This window comes from Borostomias antarcticus, assembly GCF_949987555.1.
Source record: "Borostomias antarcticus genome assembly, chromosome: 12".
Lineage (NCBI taxonomy): Eukaryota > Metazoa > Chordata > Actinopteri > Stomiiformes > Stomiidae > Borostomias > Borostomias antarcticus.
In genome coordinates, this window is record NC_140245.1 from 19,712,765 (window position 1) to 19,738,456 (window position 25,692).

The following is a 25,692-nucleotide window of genomic DNA, read 5'->3' on the forward strand; positions in this document are numbered from 1 at the left end:
GTACGGGCATGGAGCCAGGCACATTTCCAGGTTGGGGCAGGAGGGATCTGATTCTTCACAACAAAGACTCTGAGGGCCTACTGTACATGAACGACCCTGAATACTTGACCTCCTACACCTCTGGTCTCTTTAATGATATCTACCAGCGCTCTCTGCCAGCAGAGGAGCCGGGCCATTAGTGTGTCAAAACAGTGATAGAGCACGCTCTCTCCTTTTAAGAGACTCTCAGCTGTGAATGTGTCAGTATGAAATACAGCCTTCGCGAGACCATTACCTCCGCTACGTGGCGATCACAACTGACAGCTTCATCTCAAAGCGAAGCCTTGTCAAGTGCAGGCAAGGGGTCAAAGGGCATTGGCTTAACAGCTTGGCCCAGTGGCACCTCCAAACAAGCGCCTGTCTTTGAAATGGGATCTGCTGGAGAGTTCAGGGGTCAACTTGTCCTCCACAAGGCCTCCTTTTTAAAGTCCTCCCTTTCAAAACAACCCCGAGGCAATCTGATACTTATAATTACCTTTTCTCTTCTCACATATGAGCGCCCCCAAACTCAAGCTGTTTGTTTAAATAAAAAATCCATTCTATTTCAGTGAAAACAAAGCACTTTGAAGAGAGAAAGAGAGGTAATATTGGTTATAGTAAGCCAGGTAATGCTTTTCATTGGCTTTAAGTGAGCTGAATGATAATTTATAACACAGTTAAGTTAGAAAAGAAAAGTCGCTAGTAAAGGCCTAGTATGGCATGTCAATCAGTTAATTTCACCAAGCTGGATATCTGACAAGCTCATGTCTGAAGCATGACTCCAGACACAGTCGGAACACAAACATATCTGCAACAATTTGCTATGTGCCACCTGCTCTGTGAAAGACCTGCACTACTACTGAAGTGTAATCAAAACGGTTTCGTCCCAAGGCCATAGTTCTCAGCTACATTCACATTATGTGCTTCCAAAATGTACATAGCCATTTGTATGCCGGACCACGCTTTTCAAACTGGACCCCCACCCCCCTTTCCTCCTCAACTGGGCTGGGAAAACATGGCTTTGTCCGAAGCTGGGCTGCAAACAGGAAGAGTGATTCTGGGTTACAAGCCTTTTCTATCGCATGGTCCCTTGGCCAGGAAATTGAAATTAAATGTGTGGGTCGCATCCAACCAACGATCCGTGACGCTGGCACGGCACACAGGAAGACAGACCAATCACGCTCCCAGGGTCCGTCCACAATGAAGACAAACCAACCACGCTCCCAGGGTCCCGTCCACAATGACAGCCCAGCTGGGACGGATGGGGGACAAGAAAAGAAAAAACACAACAACAGAAAAGGAAAGCAAACAAAACAGCAAAATAACTAGACGACCACACGAGAGGTTATAGGCTCTCCTCCACCTCTTTTCCTCCACCTCTCTTTTCCTCCACCTCTTTTCCCCCACCTCCCTTTTCCTCCACCTCTCTTTTCCTCCACCTCTCCTCAACCAACACAAACTTGATTCTGTGTAAATATGAGATTCACCTCCACGCTTCGCTACATCTTAAATGAACCCTAACGAGCAATCATTTTCTAATTACGGACACCTGGTTAAACAGCGGTAACGTATGGGACCACATACGCACAGCGAGGCCCGCAGACGGACAGATGTTTGCATTCAATTCCAGCTCTGACAGGCAGGATGTTGAACATCGGTTTAAAGTGAATGTGTGTGAAGCTTAATGACATCTTATGATCCTTAATGCTGAGGTTTGAGAAACAGAGGCCGAATGCTGGAGGGAGAAACGGAGGAGGAGGATGTGAGTGACCAGCTGTGTTGTGTTATACTCAGTCCTTCTCTCGTACTCAAGGCACATTACTACCAGGTACTGAGAGGGGAGGACAGACCTCATGAAAAACGACAAATCAATCACTCCTTTTCATATGCAAAGTCCAGACGACAGTTTAACTCAGACCAGGCTGGTAACGAGTTGCCCCTGATACGACGAGCCAAGCCCAGCGTTGTGGTAACCACTGCCTGGCGTCAGTAATGTGACAAACGTTCTTGCGGCGAGGTGTGGAGCGAGGGGCCGCACGTCTGGTCTTCATTACAGCTCAAAAGGGTCGCCCTGTCAGGAATCTCGCCCCCCGAAAGCTCCAGGTTGTGCCAGTTGACATTCTGAAGCAAGTTATAACGAGGAGAAAATGAAACAGCTTTGACTCAGCGTATAATTACTTCCTGCTAGGGTGCAGCTGCAGGGTAAGCCTTGCTCTTTCCCTTTATCATCCTCTCTGTCTCTCCCTATTTCTCTCTCCCCCTCTCTCCCTATCTCTCCCTCTCCTTATCTCTCTCTCCCTATCTCTCTCTCTCTCCCTATTTCTCTCTCTCCCCCCCTCTCTCTCCCTATCTCTCTCTCTCTCTCTCCCTATTTTTGTGCGTGGCTGTAAGCCAGCGCACAAAGGATAGCAAATGTCCGGTTGTCACTCCCTTCCTGACTTCCTCCGTCCCGTTGTTTACCTGCAGTTCTATGTTGCTACCACAAGAGGCAGATAGACTGCATTTACCGTTTTCGGCCACGGGAGGGCAGCAACAGGCGTAGATAGACTTTGTTCCTTGTTCAGTTTCAGCAATTCAATGAGTATTTAGTTAGGCTATTTAGTTTATTATAGTATAGACCCAATATGACGCGAGGGGGCGGGGTCTTGCCACCACGCCACTGTCCACGCCACAGACCCCACAACTCAGCCCCTCAGAGGGCTAGAGAAACACGGTCTTCACCAGTGGGGGCAGGTGGGTAGCCTGTAGAGGGCTCCACTGCCCCCAACCCAATATGACGTGAGGGGGCAGAGTCTCGCCACCATGCCACGGACCCCACGGCCAATGGGCCAAGGATATAAACAATAAACTACTGGTGGAATGGTGGTGGAGCATCCATCGGGGACCCGCTGTAGGTCCGCTAGCCTTGTGTTATCTGGGTTTATCCCTTACCTTTGTCCAGGAACAGAAATTGAACCAATTGCAGCAAAATAGCTAACGTTACAGTAATCATCAGTGTAACTGCTTAAGCCACTGACCGCTACCATTAATGTTATGGAAGTTGCTGCTAGTTGTTGTGAGCTCATGAGCTAACTGGCTATGTCGCTCTTATTGTGCTGGATTAGCATTGGAAGCATTGGAACTGATGTGCCCAGGCGACAAGACATATCTTAATTTATCAGACATTATTTCATGTCATTTCAATTCACAGCTATTTTAGTGGCATGACTAGCTTCCGTCCTACCAGTCCTGAACAGAAACAAGCCAGCCACGCACATAAGCCAGGCTGGACCTGGCCTGGTTCTCTCACCCTCTCCCTAACTCTCCCTATCTCTCTCTCCCCACTTCTCTCTCCCTATCTCTTTCTCCCTCTCTCTCTCTCTCCCTATCTCTCTCTCCCTCTCTCTCTCTCCCTATCTCTCTCTCCCTCTCCCTCTCTCCCTCTCCTAGCTGAGGTAAAGGTGAGGCAGGGCAGACAGGAGGTTTTCATTCAAACCGGCTTCAGGAAAAAGCAGTTCCCTGGTAGCTCGGCATGCAAGCAAACAAGCAAGCAAGCAAGCAAGCAAGCAAGCAAGCAAGGTAGATAGATAGATAGATAGATAGATAGATAGATAGATAGATAGCAGACAGACAGATTAGACAGACAGACATTAGATAGACAAGACAGATTAGACGGACGGACAGATAGATAGATAGATAGATAGATAGATAGATAGATAGATAGATAGATAGATATATAGATAGATAGATAGATAGGTGCTTTATTTATCCCAGAGGGGAAATTGTTACACTGAGGATACCCACCATTCAGGATTGGTCAGGATGTTGTTGAGTGGCTGGAGTCACTCATTCCCATTGTGTCAGTGAGGAAGCAGCTGAACATTAATGCAGCAAACGGCTACCGCTCACTCCATCCTCACTGTGTTAGACACCAGCTGATGATGCATTTAACAATCTACCATTATGTGAGAGCTGGAGTCGTTTTCATTTGAGCTCCATTTACGGACCTCTATTCCTGGATTGTACGTGCACTTTGCCTCATCTAATGTCTGCTTGGGTTATGGGCGGTCAGAGTCGCTATTAGTCCACTGACGAGGTTTGTTGTGTGGATCCACCCTGGAGGACCTTCTGAACATACCGTGGAGGGGGGGGGGCAGTGCTGACTGTTTCTGCACACTCCCAGCAGTGATTTGTGGGTGTTTGAGATGGGAGGCGAGAGTAGCTGTAAAGCACATCCCCGCCACAAATCCTCTGGTTCCACCTCCAGCCCCGCCCACCTCAGGTGATGCGGGGGAGAGGATCGGTGGGGGGGGGTGGAGGGAGATGATGGAGGAGGGTGAGGGAGGGAGTAGGAGAGAGGTGGAAACCCAGGAGAGGTTAGCAGACTCCTCAGAGCACTCTCCTCTTCTCTGGTAATGGCCGACACCATTTGGTTGCTGCAAGGTTTAAGGCATCCGAGGGGAAGACAGATGAGCGGGGTCGGGGATAGACGCAGCTCCTCCCGGCTGTTTGGACCTATCTTTCAGCAGCTAGGCTTTGCTGTCATTTCTCGACATTGTCTCCCGTTCGGGGAGTGATCTGGAGTGAACACAGACTCCCAGCAGTCTACATTCCATTTTAATCTCCCAGAGCTGGTTGTGATCAAAACTAAGTGCTGGGGCTGTGATTGAAGGGAGAGGCAGGGGTGATCTGCTTCATGACGAAGCAGAGATGACTCAAAGTATGGAGGATGGTTTAGGGAACGCAAAGCAATTGGGGTCCACAGGACGCTCTGGGTCCAAGTGTCCCCACAGTGGAGCTCTGGTGTTACGAGAAGGCCCAGAGCCGGGTTTGGAGATGACCCGACCTCTGCATACGTCTCTCCATGGGTCACTGGCACACAGGGGCCAGGCGCGACGCCTCACTTCCTGTGTAAGGGCTTTGTCCCGCTGGGACACAGGAAGAAGGCCTGTCCATTAGAAGGCCTGTCAGGGGAGGAAGGATTGATTTGCGCTCCCAGACAGAGTGCCTCTTCACCCGGCAGACTCATATATAGACAGAGTCACAGGAGAGAGAAGGGTTTGGGTTTAGATAAACAGTTAGCATGTCTGGACGGAATGACATTACATGGACCGGAATGAGGGTGCTATCAGCATGGAAGGCTAGTGGTATTGGATTAAAAGCCAAGACAAGATTCAGACCTGCTAGTATTCAAGAGATTGTAAAAACAGATGAGAAGAACATGGAAGGAAGCTAATCCTAATCCTAATCAGACAAACAACACAGGGATATAATATGAAATCACTCAGCAGTTCCTCTGGTTGACAGTATCTCTGTGACCTTGATGATCTGGCCTCCTCACACACACTGTATCCATTCCTCTATGCACTTTTATCAAACAACCGTTTTCAGTCAGAAACCTTTTTCAAAGGAAATATTTTTTTCTGGAAAAAGGTCTCAGACCGATATTGCGTATGCGTGAGTTTTCTTAACTTTTCAAAGACCCAGGGGCCTGTGCTCCCTGTAGTCCCGTCATCGCCTAGAAACATGTGAGTAAGTATGGAGTACTGTAGCTCTGCTTCTTTATAATGTAACTCACCTTTGTACATTTTGGCTCCTTCCACGACCGTTGGAAGAAAATAGCTCGGGGGCATTTTCCAGCCTGTCTCCTCCTCCTATGAAAAGACAAAAATGAACATATGAATCGTAATAGTGAGTGACCGACTGCACCATGCGTTTCGAGTCGAAATGCATATTTGTCTAAAAGGAAACCTCTTTCCCGAAATGCTCTGGTGGGATCTGCTGTTTTCACTTAAATGATGACAGGGTACCTAAAAGGCGGGTGAGGCAGGAGGGAAGTGGTCTTAAGTACCCTTTTGTTCTGGTTCATTCTGAGTTTCCCCAGGCGAGACACGGATAATTTAATGGACAGACATTGATTTTGCCGGGGTTCAAAGCCACTTCGGTGGTGACCTGCTCTCCGGTGAGCTCGAACACCAGGTCACACCCAGAGCTGCACTGATGATGGAGCACTGTAGGAGCCTGACCAGGGAAGCTGCGAACAGGAGTTATGTTACTACATATTTCCTTGGCTCACAGTCAGGGGTGACACACATATAGGTGCACACACACACACACAAAAACTCACACATTTTTGTGATTCTGCACAGGTAGAGAGAGAGAGAGAGAGAGAGAGAGAGAGTGTGTGTGTGTGTGTATGAGAGAGAGTCCATTAGGAGCTATTTGCAAGAGGAATCCGTTATGCAGACATGGCATGTTTTATATCCCTGCACTTTTTTTTTTTTTTAAAGAACACATTTTTCTCTGACATGAAATAACTACAGAAAGAAGAATCCATTAGAAAATACGATCTTAAGTCTTGAGATGAGTTTAGAGTTTAGTTTAGTTTAGTTTAGAAAGTGCTCCATAATACACTTAATGATGGATGACGAGGCTGTTGGTACAGGAAAAAACATTTCCTGGTGGATTGGGCAGGCATGATCAACATTTCAGATGTTCAGACAAGGTTGGGAAAACACTGGGGTCTGATGGAAATGTCAGGTAGGACAGTAGCTCACTGCTGTCACTCACAATACTCAAGACTTGACAACTCTATAATTTTGCTTCATTTGCTTTTGCTTCAAGTCATATTACCAACTGGATGTTTTCAAAACTAATTGAATTAGAAACGTGGTGACAGGCTGTAACAGAATAGGAGTAGCAGAGAGAGAGAGAGAGGGAGAGAGAGAGAGAGAGAGAGAGAGAGAGAGAGAGAGAGAGGATCAGGACTAGCACCAAGACCTCAGGGGGCCCTTTGTATTTCTTGTTGCAGGGACACCGATATAAATTTAGGGTGAGATTCCTTACACAAACATAAAAAATAATAATATTTTGAACAGTTTATAGGGGCCCACTTTTAAAAAAAGAGAGAAGCTTGTGTGGGCTTCATATTTTCTATAGCCTACTCGTTAATCTCATGGGTGGGAATGTAGGCTACCTTTCCATAGATAAATGAGTAGGCTATAAAACTAGTCTATAGAGGGCACTATTCAAGTTTGTGAACTCGAGACAGATCACACAGGTGCAGGTCACAAGGTCAATTGGTTCAATCTGTTTGATCTTGACAAAGAACCGTACATGTAAAATGGAGCACCGTCACATATTAAGCAGAGCAGCAAAACGAAAGATTTGAAAAGAAAAAGAGGCAGTAACATGCTTTACAGAAGGTTCCTCACATTTCCATTTTTTTAAGAAAACAAACTGAGAACAACAGTGTTGTGGCAGAGGCTGTAGGGGGGTGGGGGGAGCTGGTAGGGAGGGGGAGGCTGTAGGGGGGTGGGGGGAGCTGGTAGGGAGGGGGGCCCCTCTACTCGTCCAGGCCCAGGGGCCCATTTTTTCATGATCCGTCTATGGACTAGCAGAGAGAGAGAGAGAGAGAGAGGGAGAGAGAGAGAGGGAGAGAGAGAGAGAGAGAGAGAGAGAGAGAGAGAGAGAGAGAGAGAGGGGAGGGGGACAGGACTAGCAGAGAGAGAGAGAGAGGAACAGGACTAGTAGAGAGAGAGAGGGGGGGGGGGACAGGACTAGCAGAGAGAGAGAGAGAGGAACAGGACTAGTAGAGAGAGAGAAACAGGACCAGCACCCAAACGCTGGTGTGAGGGGTCTTTAGGTGGGACTCTCTTGTGTTATTCTGTGGGGAGCTTGGGGAAATCGGGACTGAGGGGTTGGCGTGAACAGAACATTTCTGGAATGCTTGGCTGGAATCAGCACCACTTCCTGGAGACAGTCAATGAATCTAAATAGCTGTAGGTTCCTTGGAGACAGTCTTCAGTATTTTCTATAATAAACGTGTCAATGGTTTCGCCGCCACCCTCAGTCATTGTGTAAGACAGCTCTATAAAACCCCAAACTATAAACCAACGGTTTCTATTCACAGGAAATGAGGAAACGGCAACAAATCCAGTCTTAATTGCTGACTGATAAACTGTGCTGCCTGGTAGAGGAGAAGTGTGATTGTTGAATGTGTAGCGGAGCAGCAAACCTCTGTGTCGTCTCTTCCCTTCTTGCCTTTGCCCCTCCCCTTCTTATCCTTCTTCTCCTTCCCAGACATCTTCTCCCTCTTTCCTTTGCTTCTCTTCTTTCTCTCCTTCTCCTCTTCTCTCGCAGCTAACTCCGCCGCCACCTGTTAAAGAGCGAAAAGCCGAGGAGCACAGAAGACACAGATTCACTCGGAGAGGAAGTGATGTAATGGAAAGGTGGAGAGGAAACGTGGGGGGAGGAGCGGAGTTTGCACCTGCTCAGGGGTCTTCTGGGCGAAGATGGACGCCGATCCACCATCCTCGGCGCTGGGGAGGTCAGGGAACTTTCCTGTAGCGTCCCTGTGAGGAAACGCACACTTAGTGAGGGGAACCGACAGTGTGCGTGCCGCTGTCCTCCTCCGGGGGCAGCCAGCAGCAGGGTGCAGCCTTGTCAGTAGCACCCGGGGACCAAGTGCTCAGTCCAGGTCCTGGTCAGAGACAGGACTGAAGAGGATCTGTTCTTCTGGATGTTGTTTTATAATGTGGAGGGAACCCGAGTGAGCATGGGGAGAACATGCAGACTCCACACAGAAAGGCCCGGGAGACGCCACCCAGGATGTTCTCAGTTTGACACCAACGCTGTGGTGCGGTCAAGACCTCTGCTATTTGGCACTGTTCTCCTTGCACTGACCCCCCACCCCCTCTCTGGTCCCAGAAGCTCTTGGATCCTCGTCAGGGCCTTGGAGGAAGCTCCACCACCGGTGGGTCTCAGACCCTGGAGGGTGTGACCTTTTATCCGTCACGCTGCTGGCGTTATTGTCTACGGCCCAGCTGGGGTCAGGGAGGGCAGAGGGCAGGGGTGTGGAGGGCAGGGACACTGGGAGGTTGAATGAGTGGGCCGGGGCCATTGTGCTCTCCTCATGGGAGCTGTATGGTAGCCCTGGTTCTCCCAGACACCAGGCCTGGATGACTTACGACCATTGTCCCCCCTCCTCCTTCTCCTGTGATGGGTAGCACCCTCCGGTGGTCAGCCATAAATCACCCAGGAATGTGCTAATAGGCCACCTCTCTCTAGACTGACCACTGCTGAGCTGAGCTCCCTACGAGGGCTCAGAGCTGAGGCATTAGCCCTCCCACAAAGCACTGGGGCTCGCTCACCTCCGTCCACACCAAGGACATGATGGGGTCCACACGCCCTTAACACACATAAACACCCCCCCCCACACACACACACACAAACATACACAAAGGTGTGTTTGGCCTTTTCAATATGGGAGCAGAGAATAAGAAGAAATGGGTTTCTTGTAAATAACAAAGAACAGTTTCCCTGATGGCTCTCAGTCTTTCCCGCTAATTAGAGTCTGTCTGGACATGGGAAACCAGTAGAGTACAATTCAAATAATGAACCAATTAACTAAGAGGTCCTGTAGAGGACAAACTTAGCAGTGCCTCTGCCCTCCAGGGTGCAGTAAGTGCTGGATTAGTCTCTGGAGAGACAGTGTGCAGACGGATGGGGGCCATTAGGGGGCCAGCGTCCCTGCTGAGCACAGCCTCACCTGCATTCGAGGAACCACTGGCGTATCTGCTCCTGCAGAGTCTCTCTGATGTCGGGGCCCTCCACGGCGAGCACCGACTCCTTGACGTCGATGAGGGCCCTCTGGTACTCCGCCTCGTTGGCCTCCTGGACCAGCCTGCGAGAGGCCTCCACCTTCCAGGCCTTCAGCTGCACCACGCTGGGCCTTGGCTGGTGCTCCGCGGGGACCTGGGCCCAGGGACCAGATGGCAGACCAGACGTCAGGGCCAGAGCTTCACGGGAGACCAGCGCTAGACCAGCTAGGTCATCACTGTGTCGACAGCGTGCAATGGCGCAGATCACGCATTGCTTTCGATGAGAGGTGTGTGTGTAGTGAGTGTGAGAGGTGTGTGTGTGGTGCGTGTGAGAGGTGTGTGTGGTGCGTGTGAGAAGTGTGTGTGAGAGGTGTGTGTGTGGTGAGTGTGAGAGGTGTGTGTGTGGTGTGTGTGAGAGGTGTGTGTGTGTGTGTGAGAGGTGTGTGTGTGGTGGGTGTGATGGGTGTGTGTGTGGTTTGTGTGTGGTGTGTGTGAGAGGTATGTGTGTGGTGTGTGTGAGAGGTGTGTGTGTAGTGTGTGTGAGAGGTGTGTGTGTGGTGTGTGTGAGAGGTGTGTGTGTGTGGTGCGTGTGATGGGTGTGAGTACCTGTATGTCCAAGCATTCCAAACTATTGCATGTGACAAGATGTGTTTGTCTCAGTGCGTCTGTCTCACTGTGTCCAGGGAAATGATCTGTGTTTGGGGAACTGTTTCCAGGGCTCAGAGGCACCTGGATGAGCCTGACGCTACGATGCGATACGTTTATGGTTCAGATACAAGAACCTCACAGCTCTGTGACAGACATAAACCCAGGTGTAGGAAAGGAGGACACTCACCATTCCCAGAAATATCATCTCCTCCAGACGGACCCTCTGGGTCTGCTTCCTCGCGCTGTAGCCCCGCCACACCTAGAACACAACACAACATGACAAGTCACCTGGGGCTGTGTGTTTATGTGTGTGTGGGAGGGGGGCGGGCGGGGGGGGGGGGGGGGAGGGCGAAAGTGTGTGTGTTGTATGTGTGAGTCTGTGTGTGTGTATCTGAGAGAGAGAGAGAGAAAGAGAGCGTGTGTGTGTGTGTTAGGTAACACCCTGGAGACAAGAGAAGTTGATGATAACATCTCACTGTCTTTAACATGGACATATTGTCTTCCCTGATCCAGAGATATCTCCTCGCTCACCTGCATGACGGAAGCTTTGCTCTGACGCAGACAGGTACAGTATGCAGCACAGCTAAGGCTGATGGTGAATTGCTATGGTTCTGATAAACTGTAAGGATTGATGTTTTAGGTTGTTGTTGTCTTTATTAAACACCGCTTGGGCTCATGTACTGCACCATGTGCTAAAAGTGTCAGTTTCGCATAGAACTTTAACTTACTTTGCCACTCTGAACGGCATTGAATGAGCTATCAAGACTGAACCAGCCAAATTACAGCTCTGTCTACGCAAGTCACAGGTCAATCCATACCCCCGTATTCTCTAAACAACCCCAAAAATGATGAATTGTGCAAAGAAAAGAACTGAATGCGATTTATTTTACGGAACTATACACTTGGACAAAATCCAAGTCTGAATCAGTTGCAGCAGTACACAGGACATTGTGCTATAAACCACAGCACCATGGCTGTCAAAGCACAACATGCTCATCTCTACAATATTCTCAGGGCCTCCCGTCTTGTCCTGGCTTGTCCATAACCAGAACACGCTCATTCTCCTCTCATACAGACGTGTGTATCATAACCATAACACATTCATTCTCCTCTCATACAGACGTCTGTATGCTGGGGATCAGATTACCAGATTAGCAAGGTCATGAAAATGAGCACCTGAAATCCTGGCACACTTTGTCACCACTCTCCTAACCCCCCCCCACCCCCCCCCCCCCCACCCCCCGGCCTAACAAAGCCCCCGGGTCCCAGCGTTTCCACAGAGGAGTCGAGTGTATACTTTTTATGGTCTGGTTGGATCACATAACAGTTATAATCTCTAGTGGGGGTCGAGGCACGGTGGAGGTAGTGACGAGCGACAGCGTTCCACGGTTGCAGTGACCTCGACTACAGGGGTCATGCTCAGGTCAAACTGTGGATGAATGTTGGTATTAATCCTCTCCTCACGAGGGACACTATCAGAGGATATAAAAACCTAACATACCCTTATTACATACCCTTATTTCCAAATGTTGAAAACAGGCACATTTCATCTGGTAATGTTTTTGGTGGCGTGTGTTGGTTTGTTCGTTCATTTATTAATTAATTTGTTCGTTGGTTTGGATTACGGAAAAACTACCAGACCGATTTTCATGCAACTCGGTGGAAGGGGTGTACTCTAGCATGGGCCATCTTAGAACCCATTCGATTTTGGACCGGATCCGAGTCACGGGACAGGTCCACAAGCCGCCCTTACACAGCCAGCCATTCACCACCATTCATTTTTTTGGGCAGGCTCAGGAGCGAAACATTCACTGTGAACGGGGGGAATTGAAACGGACAGATCTCAACATGGGTTTGGAGAGTCAAGCTCTAGACCTGGCGAATAAAGCAATACCAAATATGTCTGGTGCGCATGCACAAGCGCGTGAACAGAGCCACAAAATGCATTAATGGGCAGAGGTCTGTGCTCTCCGAGCACCATTTCTAGTTGTTACTATTTCTACTATGCTATGGTTCAGATCAGGCTTGATATTTTTGGTTTTATTTTTATTTGTAGCTGTTACTGTAGGGCGACAGTATGGGAACTGTGAGAAGTGCTTTCTCTGCGTAGGTCGCCATGTTAGAAAGACCTACCTTCTGGATGCACGTGGCGGCCTGGTCCGGGTCCAGGGCCCTGGCCGTGCGGCTCTCCTCCTGGCTCTGCCTCTCTTCCGCCTGCCGGATCTCCTTCATGAAACGGGCCCTGAGGCGTCCTTGGCGTGCCCGCTCACAAACCTGAAGGACCCGCACTGCCTCTTCCACACACATGGTCTGAATGGACATCTCCTACCAAATTCAACAGCATTGGCACAAGAGGGTTCAAATAGGTTTTGCTATAATCTTTTGTTACATTATTTGATTCATGAATTATTTATAGCTATGTATTATTACCCCATGCATCTATTTAGCTATACATAAATAACTTTGGCTTTAATAGTAAATTACAGACTTTGATAGCTTTAATGATCACTGTTTACAACAGCTCTATGAAATAAAAAGGTGTAATGAAGATTTGGTGTAAATGTGACGAGCTCCTGACCGGCTCCTGTTCCAGGTGACCTCCTTTGGCCAGAACGTGAGCCAGCATCCTCTCTCTGTCCTGAAGAACACGCGTCCTCTCCCTCACAAAGTACCGCGGGATAGGAATCTCCAGGTCCTCCTTTGGTGCAACAACATCCCATAATCAGGGCATCATACTGCAAGAATGTTTCTCAACAGTGTTTCTGTTATAGAAATGTTAAAGATAGAAATGTTTACATAAGAAATGTTGCTACATTACTGTAGATATTGGCTTCGCCCTCATAGTAAGGTAACTGTTATCTTCTGAAAACAGTATTTGTACAAGCATGACTCAGTAGACGTGCTCTGCCTGTACAAGCATAACTCATGACTGCTTTTAACAGAATATATTTCAACTGCCAACAGTGAAGCTCTTGTTGTTGTTGTTGTTTTCAAGCTCTCTGGAGAAATGAGGAAGTTACTGGGTGGAGATCCAAGATGTCACTAGTCTCACCTTTACCATGGTAATCAGGTGGAGATCTTCCACCTCAGTGCTCAATCCAATTCTCAGACTAATTATCGCATTACCTTAATGAATCTTTGAACAATAACTCAGAAAATAAACAAATGCTTCAAAAAGCCTAAGGGCCCATTCATAGTCAACGCAAGCTACGCTAACGCGAGCTACGCAAGCTACGCAAGGTGACGTAGACGCGTCCTTGCGTAGCAACGTGTCGTGCAGAAATTTGTAACTTTACGCGCGTTGCAAGTGCTATTTCAATAGGGGCGCTGACGCAAGGCAGCAACCCCCGCGCGAGTGAACCACTTGCGTAGAGCCGCGTTCACAGCCGCGTCAGCGTAGCTTGCGTTGACTATGAACCAGGCCTAACAGTGACAATAAACATGACTTTTGAGGTACTAAAACAGAATAGATAGTGAGGGACTGCTGCCTGTGTTCTATTACTCAAGGTTAGGATTGGGGTCAGGGTCAGGGTTAGGGTTATAGGGTCACACTCACAGGCGTCAGCTTCAGGTCCTGCAGCATGTCATCGAGGTAGTGAAACTCTGAGAAGTCCAGCTCCACCATCTCGTTCTTCAGCTCGAGGAGTCGGCCCATCACGCCGTCCAGCAGGTGCCTGACCACGCGTCGTTTCTGGGGGTGAACTATCTGGTCGTAGACCCCCTCCAGGCTGCGGAAGATCTGTAGGTACTTCAGGTAGAAGATGGCCAGGCCCTGGAAGATCTGCAGGCGATCTCTCTGTGGGCGGGGGGCTGTGGGAGGAGACTCATCCAGCAGAACGTCCTCCAAAGCCCCCTGAGCTGCCGCCCACATCCGGGAGTGAGAGCTAGGAAGAGGACCACGGTGAAAAACTGATCGACTGCACCAATCACACCCATAGAATACAACAGAGCGTTTATTAGCCATGTGTAACCAGAAAACAGGTACAAGTACATTGGAATTCTTGTAATCACTTGTCCTTACAGTATCTTATCAGTGCAAATCAGTTCCTCATTCTAGTCCTATGTACGCATTTAAAGGTTCCCAAACTGGCAATTTACTATCCATAGTCTATCAGTCTATCAGTATCATCCTCATCTACTTATCCCATCCGATCATGGATGACTGGCCCATTAGCCTGTGGTTAGATGTTTTCCTGCAGCTGTCTCTCTCTGTCCATCTCCCTGTCTCTCTCTGTCCATCTCCCTCTCTCTCTGTCCATCTCCCTGTCTCTCCCTGTCTCTCTCTGTCCATCTGTCTGTCTCTCTCTGTCCATTTCTGTCTTTCTAACCTACAGTATTAAAGGCAGCCTAGTGGATGTGTCCCGCCTTCCAAAGATAAGTGCATCGAGGGGATATGAATGGTTCTCTCATTCTCTCTCCTGAATTTGCACAGGATTGTCAAGAGCCTGTCTTTGTCATTCAATAACAGGCAGGTGGTCTGTCTGACAAAACCTTCACATGGTCCTAACGCCACCTGAATAACACACCTGCAAAAGGAGCCAAGGAGAGCTGACCATCTAGACACAGTTGTCATCTAGGTGTGAAAATATCTTTGTTGTCCTGGATTCAAGAGAAAGGAATGTTTCGTAGCACTACCATGCCTCTCGAAAGGGGGGAATAATAAAATTACAAAAATAAAAGCACATTCACACACACACACACACACCTGATAAACACATTCACACACACACACCCCTAATGAACACATTCACACACACACACACACACACACACGTGATGAACGCATTCACACACCTAATGACACATTCACACACACACACACACACACACACACACACACACACACCTGATGAACGCATTCACACACACACACACACACACACACACACACACACACACACACACACACACACACACACACATTCACTTTCTGTGTTTAAGATTAGTTGCTGCCTGGGTAAATCATAAAGAGCTGATGTGTGGAATCAGGCTCCTTTCATATTCAGAGGAAGTCTAAAGGCTGCCGCTGCCCTGGGCAGTTTCCATTAGAGTAGCTGTGTTCAAGGGCCGGCTGAATCAGAGCAGCAGAGAGGAGGTGGAGGGAGGGGCAGTGTGGAGGCTGAGGAGGCTTCCTGGGGGACATTTACAATAAAATGGGAGGTGTGGGGGATTCTACTAGATACCCGACTAGCGCCTATAGCAACAAAGCCTCAAGTCAAAGTAGGCCTAGGCTATTTGTGAGGGGACCAATGAAACTCAGAGAATCAGTCAACACAAATCACAAAGGCTTTACCTGTCAGGAAATGGAGGCTTTCAGATCTGCCCTCAGGGAGTTATATTTCTCTGACAGGAGCTTGTGAGTAAAGCGATTTAATACCATGTATATTGCAGCCATGACATATAGGGTTGTTACTGATGACACAGACAGTCTGTTGTTATGGGAACGGCAACACACAATGTGCACTTCCTCGTGTTCAATGCAGTCCGACAGTTCTCCCTGGATGTGGAAATCTTACAGGGAGCAGCTGACAATTCTAAATGAACAGTTCACTCTGTTTTTCAGTGCCTTTGGTAATTATTTAGTCCTGAAGGCCTAGCTGGATTTTCCTATTAGCAGATGATTTAAACTAGCCAAGGAAATTCAATGAAAGGATGCATTGAAGTCCGAGAGAAAATGTGGGTTAGGACATCAGAAGAGCAGGCCTACCTGTGAGACATGCTCCTCGGTCTTATCAGCAGTCGTTTCCGGTGAAATTTCTTGATGGGGTGTAACAGTATGGATTGAGCATTAGCATAATTAAAAGAGGAATAGCCTAAACATGTCACGTGTGTGCATCAAACCAGAAATCAATTTAATTTCGTATCTCTTGATTGTGTTCAGACATGGGCCGGGTTTCCCGATAAAGAACCTTCTTAAGGAACCCTTCTTAAGAAACCCTTTGCATGGGAGTTAAAAAGTAGGCTACTTTGGAGTTAAGTGCTTCTTAACGCGTTCGGGAAACCCGGCCATGGTCATGATCAATTTGTAGACAGATGATCCTTGCATTTCCAACCCCCGTTGCAAAAAGACAGGTGTAGCCTACCTTTAGAGAGATTAAAATACATTTGTGTGTAAAACAATGCATTTTATGTAGACTCGACTAAATGTAGGCACTGTATGGTAAAAATATAAAATGTATCAAGCGTATCATATTAGGTCTAATACTTCAATGCATTGCAAAAATTCTGATGATTCCATGGGACGCATATTCAGTTAGCCTACCTCTTTTTCCATTTGAAGACTTGACAAAAAGTGATTGTTGCCTCGCATCGACTGAAGTGTGTTGCTTTCTGTGCTGTGTGCACTCGAGCGTCTAGCAACGGAACGGCACGCCTGCGCAGATCACAAACAGAGGACAGTAGAATCGCTTGCACAAGCAGATCCACAGAGAAGTACTGGTATTTTCTCTGTTTTGAATAACGCCTCTTAATTAATCTCCCAAATGTGCCTAGTGTATGAATGTTTTCCTTAAATGAAAAAATACCCCTAAGTGGGAAGCTCCGCAGAAGAACTGACTGACTGGAGAGAGGCGGCTGGTTCTACCCAGTTGGCCATTTCTGTGACACGAGAGCATAATTGTAAAATTCAATTTGCAATGAACGCATGAAGAGTTCTTAAAGGCAGTCTTTCTCCCGTTGGGTCCGGACACAATGGTGCACGATGAGTGCCATTTGATCCACCATGGTTGCCCGACAAAGATTCTGCACTACCACATTTCTGAATGATGACAGACAAGCGTAGGCACAGACCACCAATGGCTACAACAATTGGATACATTATACAGCCTCCTACAGGTAGAAATAGGCTACATTTTAATAAAGGCCTGAGTGACTCAAAGAGGCATATAGCTCATCTGGAAGGTTGCAATAACCAGATGGTCTGTTTTGCAATGCTTGCCCCTAGCCTTGCCTTTCCCCTTTTGGTGGAAATATGCTGTATGTAGGCTAATTGTGCAACCCTGCTAATTGTGCCACCAGGGGTGAAAGCATGAAAAAAGATGCTAGCCTATTGTTATATGGTAGGTTATAGCTGGTAGGCAATCATTTGTTCTAAAATGTTCTAAGAACTGTGAAAACATTAGCAGAACGTGTTGGAAATGTTATCAATGTTGTGGGAACATTCCCTGCTAGCTTGGCTACATACACATTCAAGTACCTTCACGATGTTATTGGACGTCAGACTGCAGTGCTCTGATGCAAATCACACTAACTGCTGTTTATACTTCTATTATGCAGCTAGGAGTGGAAATCCGATGTTTCGGACATCCGTCACTGCCATTGTTGGACTGAAACCTCCGTGAATCAGCTTTCCGTCCCGGGCTGCAGGGAGGCGTTGCTCTCTGGTGAGATTTAACAAGTGCAACAGGACAAAGCGGCCAGTCTCGACAGCACTGGGCTGAGGGCGAGTTCATCCGCAACTTTGAGGATAATTAGACACTTCTCCCATTCCTAAGACCAACTAAAAGCATTTGGACAACATTCACGTGTACATTTCCCGACTGTTGTGACAACTGGAAGAAAGAACCAAGGAATTTTTGTAAGTATTCTTACTTCTTTTTTTTCTTTTTTTTTAACCCAATGTTTCCTTTATGCTCTCTCAGGCTGTCAAAATTAGATGGATTCCTTTCGAGCCTATACTCTTAAATCGTTAGGCTATTCGATGTAGGTTGGTCTACGGTATAATTACAGGTCTTTTCTCGTGGTCATCGAAATACATTATTTTTTTCAGGTATTATGGTGATGAATATTCACGCTTGCCTCTGGAGGAGTTGTCAGACCGGCTACTTCTGCACTCTTTCGCGGTTTCACAGTTGGTGGTGCGGATAAACAGTGGGCTCCAGTCCCGAGGATCTGTCTACATTCAATGAGATCCTAGATTACACTGTATGGAACCGATAAGGCAAGAGACAGAGACGCGCCTAATGGCTATTAAAACATATCTACTTTAATTGTTTTCCCCTCTCGTGAAAACGTGTGTTTACTAACAGTCACGTTTGTTTACTAACAGTTACGTTTGAAATTATGTTGCTTTTTTTGTTGTTGTTGAGCTGCGGAGTTTGTGGTGACAGCGCAGGGAGTACAGATAGTCGGAGATGGGGAACATCAAATAGGCTATCTTAATTAAAGAATACATCGAAATCTTAGCAATTATCTCGTACTGTGATGATTAAAAAATAACTTTATGCTACCATATTTTTTCAAAATATTTTGAAATGAACTAGGCCTGTATGACTTTGTTTTTCGGCTATTGTATGGCAAATATAAAGTCCTTAATGTAAAGACATGTCCTACTGTCAGCTTACTGATTTGAGAATATTTCACAGTTGTACTTTAGGTGCAAATAAGTCAGAGAGAGCGAGAGAGAGAGAGGGGGGGGGGGATCTGGAAAGAGTCAGGGAGTGAAAGAGGGAAACAGTATATGCCCCATGGAGGAAAACAATGCAATGTTGCACAAGTTTTGGGGTAGGGGGTATTACAGACATGTAGGGCTTCTATTGCCAAGGAAGGAGAGAGAGCAAAAGAGAAAGACATGAGAGGGAGAAAGATAGATGCAGCCTACACAGATAGAAACAAGTATGAAGAGATAGTAGGAGAGAGAAAGGCATATATATATACATATACAGAGAGAGAGGCATGTGTGTGTGTGTGTGTGTATGTGTGTGAGTGTGTGTGTGTGTGTGTGTGGGGGGGGGTTCTGTGGTAGCTGTGGTGGTAGTGTGTGAGTGTGTGTGTGTGGGGGGGGGGTTCTGTGGTAGCTGTGGTGGTAGTGTGTGTGAGTATGTGTGTGGTAGCTGTGGTGGTAGTGTGTGTGAGTGTGTGTGTGTGGTAGCTGTGGTGGTATTGGGTGTGTGTGTGGGGGGGTTCTGTGGTAGCTGTGGTGGTAGTGTGTGTGTGTGTGTGTGTGTGTGAGTGTGTGTGTGTGTGTGTGTGGGGGGGGGGGTTCTGTGGTAGCTGTGGTGGTAGTGTGTGTGTGTGTGTGTGTGTGTGAGTGTGTGTGGTAGCTGTGGTGGTATAGTGTGTGTGTGTGTGGTAGCTGTGGTGGTAGTGTGTGTGTGTGTGTGTGTGAGTGTGTGTGTGGGGGTTCTGTGATAGCTGTGGTGGTAGTGTGTGTGTGAGTGTGTGTGTGTGTGTGTGTGTGAGTGTGTGTGTGGGGGGGTTCTGTGGTAGCTGTGGTGGTAGTGTGTGTGTGTGAGTGTGTGTGTGGGGGGGGGGGGTTCTGTGGTAGCTGTGGTGGTAGTGTGTGTGTGTGTGTGTGTGTGTGTGTGTGTGAGTGTGTGTGGTAGCTGTGGTGGTAGTGTGTGTGTGTGTGAGTGTGTGTGTGGGGGTTCTGTGATAGCTGTGGTGGTAGTGTGTGTGTGAGTGTGTGTGGGGGGGGGGTTCTGTGGTAGTTGTGGTGGTAGTGTGTGTGTGTGAGTGTGTGTGTGTGTGTGGGGGGGGGTTCTGTGGTAGCTGTGGTGGTAGTGTGTGTGTGTGTGTGAGTGTGTGTGTGTGTGTGTGTGGGGGGGGGGGTTCTATGGTAGCTGTGGTGGTAGTGTGTGTGTGTGTGTGTGTGTGGGGGGGGGGGGGTTCTGTGGTAGCTGTGGTGGTAGTGTGTGTGTGTGTGTGTGTGTGTGTGTGTGTGAGTGTGTGTGTGGTAGCTGTGGTGGTAGTGTGTGTGTGTGTGTGTGTGTGAGTGAGTGTGTGTGTGGGGGGGGGTTCTGTGGTTGCAGCCGGATCAGCCGATGTGACGGCACAGGGGCCTCTTTGTGCCCCAGACAGAGCTGGCTGCCCGGGGTCCGGGGATCAGGTGGAGGGGCCCCGTTGAGAGCAGCGTAAACAGCCGCGTTATACGGGACTGGGGGCCAGGCTGCTAATAGGCCACAGCTTTTACGGCTCCCAGGGTTGAAGTCACTCCCTCCGTCCTTCCACGCGCGGATGGTGGGATTGGTAGCAGTAAAAAAGAGGCCTTTTGTTTTTATGTAGAGGGGCCAGTGTAGTGCTTTTTGTTTTGGTCTGTCTGTGATTAAGGTTGGTCCTTTACAGCTGTCTGTCTACTCATGTTACCCCTCAGTGCTTCTAAAGCTAACTTTGTTAGGATTACAGACATCTGGCTAATTTTTAAGTGTAAATAAATAAATGTCTCAGTTCTGTTAATAAGGCAGAATTACAGGACTAACGTTATATCAATCACATTGATTATACATTTTGGTTTAAACTGACCCTTTCCAAAGACTTCTAAAAGCCATTTGAGAGGTATCATTGTTTTAATGGGTTCACGGTTCACTGCAATGCTAGTCTCATCTGTCAGAGGTAATGTTCCCTGGCTCACTTCACATCTCACTCCTGACACATCACCCCCCTCTATGTGTGTGTGTGTGGGGGGGGGGCACGATGCTGCAACACTATTGCTAGACCTTTCACCTCCCAAATCTACACACACACACATACACACACAGAACCATGTCGCCGTAGGGAAAACCAAGTTCCTTTGAAAAAGGCATCACAATATACTCTTAGTACACAAGGGTACTAAAAGAGAATGTGTGCATGTGTGTGTGTGTGGTCCTGAGATCAGTTTTCTGCCCATAAAAAGGATTATACTTCAAAGAATGACAGAAGAATTCAAGGGAATCATGAATGGGCCACATTTATGTAGATTTATTTTCAACTCCTGGTTTCTTTTTCAACTCCTGGAGGAGGACCCACACATATATAGAATTATAGATGTATACAGTACACTTATATAGAATTATAGATGTATACAGCACACTTGGCTCACTATTACTTCTACTTATTCAGCCTAATTGTTAGTTCTGTAGCCTGCCAACACTCTTAACTCTAATTTAGAAATCAGCATGACCTATTTTTGGCCATAATGAACGATGTATCGAACTTGATTTTCTTGATTTGTGTCTGTGTGAGGGAAATGACTGTGTGTAATACCAACCAGTCCCTATGCTGCCGGCAGGAGGTAGCTTTGTAGCTGACAGCTCTCTCTGATTGGTCTCAGATGTGAGACTACGTCTTCCTCGGACCCTGCGTAATATCTTTGGCAGCAGCTTCCTGCAATCAGCTTGTGATTTCCTTTTCCTGGGATGAACTCAGGAGACATTCCTCAAATGAAAATCGGAATCTCAAGGCAGCGTGTGGTCTAACTCCCCTGACATCACACCATATCGAGTCTGAGATGTTTGAATCGAAGCCTGTACTTCCAAAATAAACACAGATTAGCTGATATACTTTGGCTCGTTTTGAATAACTTTTGAATAACTGTTTTGAATAGCTCAGCACTCACCACCAGCAAACCTTCTGTCTCTGTTTTTTTTTCTTCAGATTTCATCTCAGTGAGACGACGCCGTCATGAGCGTGAGCGCCAGCGACCTGACCGAGCTCATGGAGCTGTGGGAGGAGCTCAACCTGACGGGCGAGCACTACGAGAACATGACCCACGTGGAGGCGCTGCTGTGTCCCGCCAGCTTCAGCCACGCCGCTGTGCTCTACACGCTGTCCGTCCTCTACATCTTCATCTTCCTCGTGGGACTGGCCGCCAACGCCGTGGTGGTCTGGGTCAACGTGCGCGGCGAGCGGCGGAACCGCTACGAGACCCACCTGTACATCCTCAACCTGGCGGTGGCGGACCTGTGCGTGGTGGCCACGCTGCCCGTGTGGGTCAGCTCCCTGCTGCAGGGCGGCCACTGGCCGTTCGGAGAGGCCGTGTGCAAGATCACCCATCTGCTGTTCAGCGTCAACCTCTTCAGCAGCATCTTCTTCCTCACCTGCATGAGCGTGGACCGCTACCTGTCGCTGGCGCTGTCCGGCGACGCCCACAGCTCGGGGAAGAAGAACGCCCGCCGTCTCGTCTGCGTGCTGGTGTGGGTTCTGGCACTGGCCGCGTCCGTGCCGGACACCTACTTCCTCCAGGCGGTGAAGTCGACCCACTCGGACGTCACGCTGTGCCGGCCCGTCTACCCCGCTGACCGCCCCCGTGACTGGATGGTGGGCATCCAGCTCAGCTTCATGGTCCTGGGCTTTGCCGTGCCCTTCCCCGCCATCGCCGTCTGCTACCTCCTCCTGGCCCGGTCCATCCCGTCCGGCTCCGACCAGGAGCGCCGCATCAGCCGGAAGCTCGTCCTCACGTACATCGTGGTCTTCCTGGTCTGCTGGCTGCCCTACCACGGCGTCCTCCTGGTGGACACGCTCTCGCTGCTCGGCACGCTGGCCTTCAGCTGCCGCCTGGAGAACTTCCTGTTCGTGGCGCTGCACCTCACCCAGTGCTTCTCTCTCGTCCACTGCTGCGTCAACCCGGTCATCTACAACTTCATCAACAGGAACTACCGCTACGACCTCATGAAGGCCTTCATCTTCAAGTACTCCACCAAGACCGGGCTGGCCAAGCTGATCGACGCCTCGCGGGTCTCGGAGACGGAGTACTCGGTAGTGGCAGCGTCGGTGGACAGCCCCTCCCAGTGGTGAGGCTGTGGGCGGGGCCTCATGTCAGTCTCTGTACCAAAGCTTGACCTGGGCGCAGGAACTCGACTGTAACCACGTCAGACCACGCATGGAGAGGGAAGAACAGCTCACGAGGCACCGTCAAACACAACGACCAAACCTACAGAACCCTAAACCCAAAACCTACCTAACCTAAACCTACCAATCTACAGAACCTGCTCTGTTTCACAGTGCGGCTCCTGTGATTTGTATTTCAGCGTTCCACTCATCTGAGACTTAATTAGGTTTCCTCTCATGTCGTTAGTAATGGGGTTTTAGAAAGCACTTCAACTGAACTGGAGACCGGGTGTTACCTAAATTAATGGGTTAACGACACCGTAAAACACACACACACACACACACACACCCACACACACACACACACACACACACACACACACACACTCACACACACACCTCCCCCGGTCGGAGCCGAGGGACAGACGAGGAGCTCCCCGGGTCTGTGTTCATCTGTGTGTGGAGCGGTCAGTCAACAAGACCCCATCACCGCCTGAGCGCCGCAGACGGGCGGAAGAACATTCAGACTGTGTGTCCAGCCCCTCACAGCTGCCCTCCACCACTACATTAAGATCCAGTTATTTCACACTCTCAGTTCTAACCACGTCTAACACAGAAAATACAAAACAGTCTGATCCTAGTGCACAGGTTTACAGGGATGTGAGGAATGTCAAAAGGGCTAGGGTAAATGGAGTGTTTTGTCAAAATGTTGAGTGCTAGCCTTTAGAATATTCAGTGTTCATATGTGTGTGTATTGTTAAGTAGGGTAAGAATATAATGTCAAGTATATACAGTACTGTACTGTGTGTATTGTTTATGTACTTCGAATTTTAAAACGAGAAGGATTCAGCTTTCATCTACTGTAGATTTCTTAGAAGGACAGATTATCCCGGTGCATTGTAAATAGAGTAAGGGTGTATATACTTTTTTTTTTTTAAACCTTAAAATCCACTTTTTAGAAATTGTATATATTCTGTAATTATTATATTTATATCTCTTGTTAAAACTGTTGGGTTTAATGTCATACAACTGAATCTGCAATTGATGTAACTTTTATACAGAACAAATCAGAATCAGAATCAATGAAGGTTTGCTTTGTGGGAACTGTTCAACATTTATCAAAATACTCTTATTATACATTTGTGATTCTATATAATGTCCTGTATGTTCAACATTAATTTATCTACACAAAGAAATAGAGGTCTGCCAAATTGTAATATGCCTAAATTTCAGTCATGCTGCCATGCAACATATCGTTTGATGTTGTGTGAAAGACTTTTTGTAAGTCGGTGCATGTGTACATGCTGTTGTACAAAATAAATACAATTGATGTCACAAACTTTGAATGAGCAGAGGTTTTTTAAAGATATGTGTTTGTGTGTGTGTGTGTGTGTGTGTGTGTGTGTGTGTGTGTGTGTGTGTGTGTGTGTGCATGGGTGTGTGTGTATGTGTACTTGTATGTATGCACAAGTGCACAAACGACATGGGCAAGGTAGAGTTAGTGGTCAGAACATATTGGGTTTTCTTGCAAAACAAAGCCTTCCTCTGTGCTTGACTAACCAAAAAAAAGGGGTAGAGCATGGATAATCAGCAACAACTGTGTGGCAACAGCTATTAACTGTAGCTTCGCCTTTGTAGAACCAAGCCAAAGAGCAAAGCCAGGTGTGCACCAGAGACAGTTCAAAGTGCTTAGAGAGCTCTCAACCAACCCTGGCTTGCACTAACTCTAAACTACACATTACTCTTTGGACAGGAATTCAACAGCTGATTTGACGCAAAAAGTACAAACACAACAGCAGTTCTTTTCCACAATGTGCAGAAATGCTTTTCGGACATTTTTCCTAGAGACTCTCTTTAGGGTAGTCTGTTCCATGTCTGCTAGGTTTTTATACAAGGCTGCTTTGGTATATGGAATGACCACATTGCATTGCATCATATAAAACACATTAATTTATTTAAATGACCTCCACACATAATTCAGTGAGTTAGCAGAGCGCCTCTCTCAGGAACACTCCCCCCCCCCCCCCACAGAGCAGGCCCAGCGCAGGGATGGACCCTGGGGTGACAGACAGATCATAGCTCCTGGGATTCCTCCAACTCTGTCTAAACTTGTCCAGAAACCCAGGGTACACGCACGGCTAGTGACGCGGAGAAGACTGCAGGTCAGTGAACTGGTCTGGACAATGACATGAATGATGGAAGATGTTTGAGATCCAACAGAATCAACAGCAGTCTTGAAAAACCAGGAATCCAGGAAATCAGGTACAGGTATTGTGGTATAAGTGGAATAAAGCGGTGGGCTACCTGCCATCCGTCTGACTGGCCTGGGAGCCTGTATCAGCCTGACTGGCCTGGGAGCCTGTATCAGCCTGACTGGGAGCCTGTATCAGCCTGACTGGGAGCCTGTATCAGCCTGACTGGGAGCCTGTATCAGCCTTACTGGGAGCCTGTATCAGCCTGACTCTGTGGGATATTCTATAGGAGAAACTCACACACATCGGCGGCAGCTGTTAGGACAGCATCTAAAGACATCCGTGTGCAATTACTCATCTCTCTCTCTCCCACCCCCACCTCAATGGAGGCTTCCAGAACAACGGCTGAGGGTCCTGAGTGGCGCACCCTCTCCTCTCCTGGCCTGGCGGCCGCTGAAAGCCGGGGATCGTGGGAGCGCCGTGCGCCTCAATGCCAGAGGGCTCCACACCGGCACAGACGCACGGCAGAACAAACAGCCTTTCACTGCATCCTCATTCCGCCTGGGTTGAGGGTAGAGAAAAGCAGATGCATGTATGTGTGTGTGTATGTGTGTGTGTACGTGTATGCAGGCTCTGTGTGAATATGTGTGTGTATGTGTGTGTGTGTGTGTGTGTGTGTACGTACATGCAGGTTCTTTGTGAGTGTGAGTGTATGCGTGTATGTGTGT

At 48.1% G+C, this 25,692-nt stretch overlaps 2 protein-coding genes across 2 annotated transcripts in view; one reads left to right on the forward strand and one right to left on the reverse strand.

Annotated features, from left to right (window-relative positions):
- Nucleotides 1-14,118, reverse strand: part of drc11 (dynein regulatory complex subunit 11) — a gene marked incomplete at both ends in the record, with an annotated part of 28,251 nt that extends 14,133 nt beyond the window's left edge. Inside the window, 8 exons of the mRNA XM_084446472.1 lie at nucleotides 5,576-5,651; nucleotides 8,015-8,155; nucleotides 8,267-8,351; nucleotides 9,548-9,753; nucleotides 10,435-10,506; nucleotides 12,381-12,572; nucleotides 12,826-12,945; nucleotides 13,804-14,118. Coding sequence (XP_084302598.1) covers nucleotides 5,576-5,651; nucleotides 8,015-8,155; nucleotides 8,267-8,351; nucleotides 9,548-9,753; nucleotides 10,435-10,506; nucleotides 12,381-12,572; nucleotides 12,826-12,945; nucleotides 13,804-14,118 — 1,207 coding nt within the window. The remainder of the gene's footprint in view (nucleotides 1-5,575; nucleotides 5,652-8,014; nucleotides 8,156-8,266; nucleotides 8,352-9,547; nucleotides 9,754-10,434; nucleotides 10,507-12,380; nucleotides 12,573-12,825; nucleotides 12,946-13,803) is intronic.
- A 3,685-nt stretch (nucleotides 14,119-17,803) lies between these two features.
- ackr3b (atypical chemokine receptor 3b) lies at nucleotides 17,804-22,739 on the forward strand (the record flags this gene model as incomplete). The annotated part of the gene is made up of 2 exons (XM_084446473.1): nucleotides 17,804-17,823; nucleotides 21,600-22,739. Exon 2 carries the CDS (start codon nucleotides 21,627-21,629, stop codon nucleotides 22,737-22,739), a length of 1,113 nt encoding a protein of 370 aa, XP_084302599.1. The 5' UTR covers nucleotides 17,804-17,823; nucleotides 21,600-21,626.
- Between the last annotated feature and the right edge of the window lie 2,953 nt (nucleotides 22,740-25,692).